At 42.6% G+C, this 9,930-nt stretch overlaps 1 protein-coding gene across 1 annotated transcript; it reads right to left on the reverse strand.

Moving 5' to 3' along the window:
- Positions 1–234: 234 nt before the first annotated feature.
- Positions 235–985, reverse strand: LOC147622559 (uncharacterized). The gene has a single exon (XM_086822095.1). The coding sequence runs from the start codon at positions 938–940 to the stop codon at positions 281–283; it is 660 nt and encodes a 219-aa protein (XP_086678221.1). The 5' UTR covers positions 941–985; the 3' UTR covers positions 235–280.
- Between the last annotated feature and the right edge of the window lie 8,945 nt (positions 986–9,930).

Raw genomic sequence — 9,930 nt, forward strand, 5'->3', positions numbered from 1 at the left:
ATAAAGCAACGAAATATACAAACATAATTAGTTTATTTGTGCACATACTTGCTCTGTGGTGCGTATAATTTTCTTAGCAGAGTTTAGGCGTGCATACCTAGTTGTCAAATGTAATAAGCTCAATGAATTGCACAATCTCTCTCTCTCTCTCACTCTCACACACACACACACACAAAAGAAGTTGCAAGCTCTCTCTCTCTCTCTCACACACACACAAAAGAAGTTGCAATTGAAACTGTGGCACAACCACAATCCTCCGCAGGAGAATATTGATGTTGTTCTAGTAGACCCTGCGTAGGAGGAGGGGCAGGTTCCCTGAAGATTCAGAGCCAGAAGGCACAATCCAGGAGAATGCAAAACCGGAGTTTGAGCCGATGCCGGTGAGGCCAACGAGGGCGGGAGCGAGGAAGAAGTAGCTTTCGCAGCGGGCGCCCGTGGTCTCTGGGCAAGGCAAGGGGACATTACAAGCTCTAGCCAAGTGAAACTCGGTGGCATCGTCATCGTCCACAAAGGAAAGGACAACGGAGCGGTGCCAAGCACTAAATTGCCACCCAAGCTTCTTCTCGGTTTCGGTGTTGGTGACAGTGAAAGCAGTCTCCAAGGTGATGTTCTCGGAGGCGGATGACGAGAGCGCTGTCAGCTTGAACTTGTACCCTTCATCGCTCTGGTTGCCCGTGAAAGAAACGGAGGAGCCGAAACCTGCCGTCAATCCCCCTTTGGCTATCAATGCATTGCTGAAAGGAGCCACAAGGTGGTACTCCACATCGAACTGTGCTGGCACGTCGCACACACTCTGAAAGGGGTAGGCATATGCAGCCTCTGGGCAGCCTTCCTCGCGAACCACGCTGCCCACCTTGCCGTGAACCGGCACCGCTGTCCGGTCTGCCGGTACTACAGCGCCTATTAGCGCCACCATGGCACCCATGCAGAACATGAACATGAATATGCTGCAGAGCACCAACCAAAATTAGTGTGCTGCTCTGGTCAGCATATATACATTAATTAAGCTGCAGTAAATCATATTAATCAGAGAGAGAGAGAGAAAGAGAGAGAGAGCGAGAGAGAGAGAGAGAAAGAGATACCCAAAATTAGTGAGTTGTTCTTAGCATATATACATTGATTAAGCTGCAGTAAATCATATTAGAGAGAGAGAGAGAGAGAGAGAGAGAGAGAGAGAGCGCACCAGCCATCGTCGCGGATTTTGCTTGTTGACAGTTGTAGGTATCTGTTGAGGGCCGAGGCTGGAGCTCAATTTATAGTGATCCCAGCTGAGTTACCGCTTGCCCCGTGCGCGTGTGTCACGTGTGGGGTAAAATGTTTCTCACAGTTACAATAGCTTCTCTGTTGGAGAAAAGTTACGGTAGCTTCTCTGTTGAAGAAAAATGTCTCTCACAGTTATGGTACCTTCTCTGTTGGAGAAAAGTGAAGAAAAGTGGCCGTCTCGTGAATCATTAAAAAGTTGAAAGGTTTAAAGTTATTTTTCCACTCTGCTTTGTGATAGGGCTCTAGAAAAGATAGGTATGGAACTTGGAGAATATATATACATACATATATATATATACATACATACATATATATATATATATATATATCTATATATATATATATATATATATATATATGTATATGTATATATACATCTATATATATATCTATATATATATATATGTATATATACATCTATATATATAGATATATATACATATAGATGTATATATACATATATATATATATAGATATATATAGATGTATATATACATAGATATATATATAGATGTATATATACATATACATATATATAGATATATATATATATATAGATATATATATATATATATATGTATGTATATATATATATATATATATGTATGTATGTATGTATGTATGTATATATATATATATATATGTATATGTATGATATATATGTATATATATATATATATATATATATATATATATACATATATATATAAGGAGATGGAAGAACGTGAAGCAAAAACGTAGCTCTGCACACACGTTGGCTTTCTTCTCGCGCGCAGCTCTGGAACACTTCCCGGGATTCAACTCAGGTGCTTTTTTTTTTCTTCTGAGTTATGGCTTCGAGTACCCTCTCTGAAGACTACCATCTGCATTCAAGGTGTTGGAGCATGAGGCAGCAAGCCCTTTGCTACCTGATACAGAGGTTCTTAAGCTTCAGCCTTTTGATGAATCAGTTTTAAAATCTGTGCTTGATGATGCTTTCACGAAAGACCCTTCTGTAAAAGGGGACTGAGTTGTACATATTGTTCCTCAAGTAGCATGGAATCATATGAATGTGTTTCGTTCATGGGGGCTTGTCCTGTACTACACGGGAAAATTGCCGCTCATTAAGGATGTTGCTATGGCCATCTATGCTGGTTTTCAATACTTTGCCATCGACAAGATTTTTTATGCAAGGCAAGGGCTCTTTGAAGTTCTACTTCATAATCCGGAAGATAGAGATCAATTTCTCAGCACTCCTACTGTTCTATTGCATCAACAGGTTGTGCATGTATTTCCTTGGAAGCCAGTGAGACTCATAAAGGAAGATCTTCTCACTAACTCTCCGGTATCGGTGGAGCTGTTTGATTTGCCTGCCTTCTTGTGGGGTGGCATCAATGATATAGCAGGCTCACTTGGGAAAGTGCTTTTCTCACCCTCAATTAACTCTCCTAACAGGAACAAGGTTTGTATCATGTGGAAGACAGATGAAAAATTCCCTTCCACATTAGAGATTGACATCGGAGTGGACAGGATTGTTATTTATTTGAAATGGGGATCTCTTACAGGAGCATGTTCTCATTGTGGTAATATTGGGCATTTCTCCAAAAACCGTCCTACTCTCTCAGCAGTTGACATAAAGCTCATTCCCAGTTATCCTGGAAGTAAAACGATGGTTCCTTCTGAGCACATCTTTGGGAAAACCCGGCTCCCTGCGTCACAGCCTTCATCCCCTCCTTCTGTTCCTAGACAACAAGGGAGGCCTCCTATGCATGCTTCTCCTCATAAGGGACATATGAATCCGGTCAATCAGGCATCTGCATCAGTGCCTCCTTCTACTTCCAAATCACCTGACAAAGGGAAGAGGGCTATGGATTCTGATGGGTTTACCAATGTGTCGTACAGGAGAGCTCTTACTAAACCCCGAACCAGGTACTCCTTTTCCTCTGGCTATTCTAATTATAATAATTATGCTGCTCTTGCTCAGGATCTTGCGTTAGAGGAAACTATGCATACAAATAATAGCTCAGTTAATCTTGAGATTGTCATGAATGATTCAGAGCAGTCTAGGGAGCCAGGGGAGATGGTTCCAAATACCCAACTTGCATGAAGATTGCTTCCTTCAATGTGAAAGGCCTTCATAGTCCTGATAAATTGAAGGCTTTATGGAAATGGATTTTAGAGCAGGATTTTGATGTGGTTTGTATACAGGAACATAAGCTGCATGATAAGGCACACTCGGTGGGTCATTGTCATCAGTACTCTCTGTTTTATGGTGGTTCTCCTGATGGCTACTCCGGTACATTGACAATAGTAAAGGATAATCTTAATCCTACACTTCTCCTTAATCATGCTTCAGGCAGAGGGCTCTTTGTCTCATGTAGATATGATGGTATTTCTATCTCGGTTGGTAACTTTTATGGGGCCAATAATTCCAATGCTCGATGTCAGTTATAGGATTGGCTCTGTACTGTTAATATGGTGGATGGTTTTCTCTGTGGGGATTTTAACATGCTGGAATTTTCTCATGATTCTGCAACTGGTGCAGGTGTTTTGTTAGCGGCAGAGAGAGATTTGTGGTAATCTGCAAGTGCTCATCTATGTTTACATGATATGTGGGTTCAGTGCCATGGTATGGATTGCTGCGGATACACTTTCCATTCCACGTCTCACTCTAGAGCATGGTCAAGGCTGGACTGTATCTATGCTATGGGCCTTGAACTGGCTGCCACCAGTATGTGATGTGCAGGTATGTAGCGCAATGCACCTTTCAGATCACTGCCCGGTACTCCTTCACATGGCTGTGTTTGGTTGGCAGCATGCTATGGGCGCTATGCATCAAAAACGGCTGCTTATGGTTAATAACACTCATCTTGGGCGGGGCCTTTTTCATAATACTGTTATCAACTTACTGCAGTATATTCAATCGCAGCCCTTCAATAATTTGCAAAAGTGGCAGGCCTTTACTACTGAAATGCAGCATGTCATTCGTAAATGTGGCAAGTTTTATGCTCAGCAAAATCGCAATCATATTGCTCATGCTCAAACTGCTTTGGTTCGCCTTCGGGAAGCGGGTAATGTAAGGCTTCTAAATAAGCAGGAAGAGGCAGAGCTTAGAAGATAGGTTAAAATTTTGCAAGAACATGACACTGCAGAGGCATCCAAAGCGAGGTCTATGAAAACTTACTATATCGCGTGCGTTCAAGGCCTATTTTAAAAATCCCTTATCTGTGAATTTTTGAATGAATTTATGTATCCTTTTCTATTCAAATCTGTATTTTTTTTCCAAAATATAAAAAATAAATCCCCTATTTAAATATATTTTTGTAAGTATTATATATTTAAAATATATTTCTATTGAACTCACGTGATAGGCAATTTTTTTGTAAGTGACCCCCCCCCGAGGGTAATCTTCAAAACTGGTTCCTCGGATGCCAATTTCTAGGGTTGATTTTCCTCCAAAATTCGTAAAACCTTCTCCACATCCAACAAATTGTTGCTCATATGTTGTTAAAAAAACTAGGATATCATCTTAAAATATTAAAACACACTTCCCAATAAGTATAGAAAAATCATAGGAAATTGTTTTATAGAATGTCCCTCGAGCACCAGTTATGCCAGAGGGAATCACCACGAACTCATAGCGGCCTTGTTCGGTTCTAAAAGCCGTTTTTGGAATGTTGGCCTAAAAAATCCAAACTTGGTGGTAGCCACTCTTCAAGTTGAAGCATCTGGAACTTGTTCTTGATTGTCAGCTTGTTTCATGATCTATATAGTTGATGCACAATTGGTGCGACCTTTCCTTATTTATGACAGAGAGGATGGGTGATGCGAATGGAGATGACCTCAGACGGATGAATCTGGCCCGATCCATCTCCAATTGCCCTTCCAATGCTTTTGATAAGCAATAGGAAACTCGCTCGGTGGTTTTGGGTCAGGAATGACCATGATCCAATGGTCTTTTGGTTGATAGGGCGGAACTTTCAGAGGAAGGTCATCTCTCAACAGGATATGATGATGCCTTTTCAATCCGGGGTTCGTGTTCTAGTTGTGATATTGTGGCGTTGGATCCATAAATGAAGCCAACCTGCTTGGGATTATAAGTTGAAAAATACAAGAAACTCGAACATACAATAATGCAATTTCGGCTCCCTTCTTGATGACTCACTTTGCCTGGAGATGTGAGATGAATGGGATACCTAGAAGACTCTAAACATCGGTGAGGGTGACTAGGGTAGGCACACCTTCTGTGATGAAGAACGTGCTCATCTTGCTATCTAATCATTATCAAACTAAGGGTTCCCAAGGATCATGTCACACCCTATGAGGGGAGCGGCAAGAAAATGTTGCTCAAATGCTACTTGTTGAACAAACAATTGTTCCTTTTTTTGCCACCTTTTCGGTGATCTGCATGCGGATACCTGGTGTGAACCCATCAACATCGAGCACAAAGGGTAGCATGATACACTCTAACTTGGCATCTAGATGTGGAGACAAGATCCGTTGTGCTACCAGTGTCGAGGATAATGGTAAATATGTGGCCCTTTGTACCACCACGCTTGTGGCTGGGACTACTGAGGTTTTTGAAGCTAGGGTGGTTGGTTTGATTGAGGCTTATTACCTTTCCTTCCACATCATACAGTCCTCCTTCCCATGCTGTTTGACATGACATCTTAAGCATCTCTGTTCGACCATATAGGCCTTTTGCTTCTCTACGTATAGTAATCCACCTATTATCCTTGCCCTTTGTTTTCGTTGGGAGTCATCTAGGCTTGCAACTATTGCTTAGTTTCTCATTCTTGTTGTTGTTATTACTGTTGTGGCCCTTCCCATTATGCTACTGCAAAGAATTCCCACCTATTGCTTGCTTTGGCTTACCATCATTTAGCTTTATCTCCTTGTTTTGTGTCAGTGCCAATGCGTCTTCATATGTCTTTGGGTTGAGATTTTTGATCGCATATATGATTGAGGAATCCAACCCTCAAGTGAAGGCCCAGAGCTTCTACTTATCCGTAGCTTCTATTTGCTAAGCTAAGGTCAAAAGTTTGTTGAAGTAACTCAAATTTGGCATTCCTTTCTACTTGAGTTCAACAAAGTCATCCTCCAATGTAGTGAGGTATTGTGGATAGAGAAAATAGTGCTTGAAATTTGAGATGATTGTGTCCCAATTGTAATGTTCTCCAGTCATATTTTGGCATACGAGGGTTCTATACAGTCCAATGCTGCCACCATGGCACCGCCTTGCTTGTGAGATGAGGGGCTGCTAGGTGAACCTTGTCTTATGGGTCCCTAATCTTAGCTAACATGAACTGAGCCATAAATTGCTTGATGAACTTATTGACTACACCATGTTATCACTTACCATCATACTTGATGAAGCTAGGCAAGCTGCAAACCAAGGGTTGAACTGTGATAGTACTACCTGGTTCTTTTCCATCGTCATAGGGAACGAACTCTTGTCCCCCTTTGCAACCGGATTGCCCTCATCCTTGACCTCCTCCTCAATCCCCTCTATGATAGAAGACTAAAACTTCATGTTTGGGGGTGGGTTCTATGGTTCTCCATTTCCCAAACTTGGTGCTAGAATGCATTCTTGCAGGGCTATCACCTACTGTTGTGTCATGACCTATGTGATAGACAAGAAATTCAATTTTTGGGAATTCAAGGCATCCGCAAAAATGTAAATGGATGGTATCCATCTAGTCTTATACTTGCGATTGGATGGTACGGATTTGCTCTTGTACTTGTGAGTCCATGGTACCTCAGTTGTAGGAAATGGTAGGTCGGGCCCAGGAAATGGTGTTTATGTGTTTCTTGTAGATTCCATCATTTTCCAAGCTTGGAAACAGCAAGGTGTTAAGATTCTAGAAATGGGATTGATCATGGTGAAGGACATAGATTAAGCAATATAATTAAGGTGGATTAAACCACACTAAAAACTCCATGACTAGAGAGAGAGAGGGAGATTGCATACTCAACACTATTCCCTTGTATTGCATATCACAATGAACCATACAATGATATAGGCTCTCTAGCCTTATCCCACTTTACACATCATCATCCATGTGGCAACTCCTTTTCCACTTCTTTTGGTCAACTCTCACACACCATGCAATATTACATGTGGCATTCATATCTCACCACAATATCTTGCTCCTCTAGGGTGCTTTCCCACATACACACAACACCGCGATTACATCTCTCAACACCCCCTCTTAATCGAGGTGTTCCATAACTCACCCATCACCCATCACCCATATCAATGTAGCATTGCACAACCGCAATCGCTACCTCTCAACACTCCCCCTCGTCGATGATACATTGGAGTGTCCATCATCCAAACATGTGTGTGCGTGTCTACCATCTTAGACACCTTGTCCATTTTGAGCCGACTCATCGCTCACAGCGGAACCACTGAGTCCGATTTGAACATGGAAGTTCGGGTGGGATCCAACCCATGCGCATGCACCTCACACGTGCATCGCTCATGCACACATCACAACAACTACCATTTCGAGCTTCTAGGTGAGCTCGGGCAGGTTACCCTCATACCATGGATGATTACAAAAAAAAATTCTGTTTTGAGCACGCATGCTCGTGGGGACGATTTGTCCATCATCATTTTTGGGTGAAAAATACAAAATTACAAAGCCTTTTTGGCCAAAGCCGGGCAGCGGACCCTTATGCGGATGAGTGATCTCCAATTAAGGTGTGTGTGAATAAAAAGTTATGGGTTTATGAACCTTAGAAAAAAACACTCCAGGATTGAAGGAAGTAGAATATACCCTTATGCCAATAAGGGTTATATTTTTTTTTAAAAAAAAATTTCTGAACGTCTGTGCGCCGACTTCGCTGCGTGTGTCGGATGTCTGGCACACAGGTTGTCATCTTCTCAATTCGCTGCACGCGTCAGGTCTTCTCTTCTCCTTCCACTCGACCTGTTCTGCACAACAGCTATGGCGGTCTTCTTCCTTTCGCATGCTTCTCTCTCTGGCTGTTATCGCCCTTCCTCTTCTCTAGCTGCATGCTCTGCTCACTGAAGTCACCACAGCAGCCCCCGCTGCCTTGTACTAGGCGTACGTCAGCCTCTGCTTCAGCTCTTGGTGTGCTGTGCTACTGCTTGACTACCTCCTCTGAACTGCGCTACTGAGACTGGCTGCAGCTCGCTTGCTGTGTGAGGCACGCCTGTGGAGTTGACCGATTTTCCAACCTCTCACCGCCCTCCTTGGCGGCCTGCTTCCTCTTAGCAGCTTCCACCATCCTACTGTACCTCGGCGACTCTTTCTCTCTTTACTGCTGTTTTTAGTTTGGGTGCGCTCTCTGGTGCTGTTCGCTTCTCCAATAGCTTCGCTCCTCTTTGCCTTGTGCTCTACAAAACGAGCGACTGCTCATGTTGTGTAACGAGTCTCCTTCCGCTGTCTTCAGTAGCTGGAGTAACTTCAACGCTGCGCCCTACTCTCTCTAGGCGATGATGATGTTTCCTGCTGTGCTGGTTCTTGCGCTGTTTCTTACAGCTTCTCCGAAGCATCTTTGAGCTCCACCTCAGTTGTTGAGCTTCCATGCTTTTTCTTCTTCTCTGCCCTGTTCTATCCTTGTGATGAACACCATGGCTGGAGCATCCATCTTCCACAAGCTTTCTTTCAACATCAAGTTCCTGGTTGCACCCTCTTGATGAAGCTTCATCTTTCACTCTCTCTCTGCAATTTCATGCATTTGCCTCCCTTTAAGGCATCCCAACACATCAATGTCTAGCCAAATCCATGACCACTAAGCCATCTATGGCTTCTTCTTACCGGTAGAGAAGAGGGCCTTTCCTCTTTTCAAGCTTGCTTTCCAAGCTCTCTAATTTTGCACCCTTTTGTGCACTACCAATGTGCTTCCCTTCTTCAACCATACTTTCTTCCAAGTGAAAAACAATCACATGCTCAACCTTTTTAAGCATATTCCATCAAATTTTTTGCACAACAATAGTGCCTCCCATTGAAGCACTCTTCAAGGCCTCCAAGTTGAGGTCTTCCATGACCATTGACGTAGCCTTCATGGCCTCCAAATCAGCATGCTTTTCCTTCAATGCATGCATCCATTCAAGGGTGCTTTTCCATTTTGGTTTCTCTCAAGAAACCAAGGTGCAAACCAATGTGAAAACTCCAAAAGCTTCCACCAAACATTGCCCATCTTCTATGAGCAAAACCATGAGCATCACTCTTTCTAATGTGCTTAACCATGGACTTCTTCCAAGCCCATAACCGCTTGTCCCTTCTTAGACAAGCATTGCACCTCTTACACTCTTTGCTTGGAAGCAAAGAACCTTGGGATTCTTCCATCCCATCAAGCAACCCTTATACTTGAGCATTTTTCCATGCTCAAACACAAAACTTTGAGGCAAAACTTCACAAAACCAACCTTCTTGAGACATAATCAGCAGCAATTTTCTCTTGGCAGCTTCTCCTTGATGATGATGAAGACTCCATAGTCTTCACACTTGCTGAAATCTCCATTTTCAGCTTCCTTGATGATGAGCAAGCTCTCCATGTTGCAAAACTCCATTTGCAACTCTCTTGGGCAGCTTCTATGCAACCTCCTTGTTGCAAATCTCCTCTCAAATCCTCACAAATGCAAATCTCCTCTCAAATCTTCACAAATGCAAATCCAAATCATAATATGAGTGTGCATAATTTTTTTTCTCATAAT

Source organism: Cibotium barometz, chromosome 28, assembly GCF_041138505.1.
Source record: "Cibotium barometz isolate CiBa-2024 chromosome 28, ASM4113850v1, whole genome shotgun sequence".
In the NCBI taxonomy this organism is placed as follows: domain Eukaryota; kingdom Viridiplantae; phylum Streptophyta; class Polypodiopsida; order Cyatheales; family Cibotiaceae; genus Cibotium; species Cibotium barometz.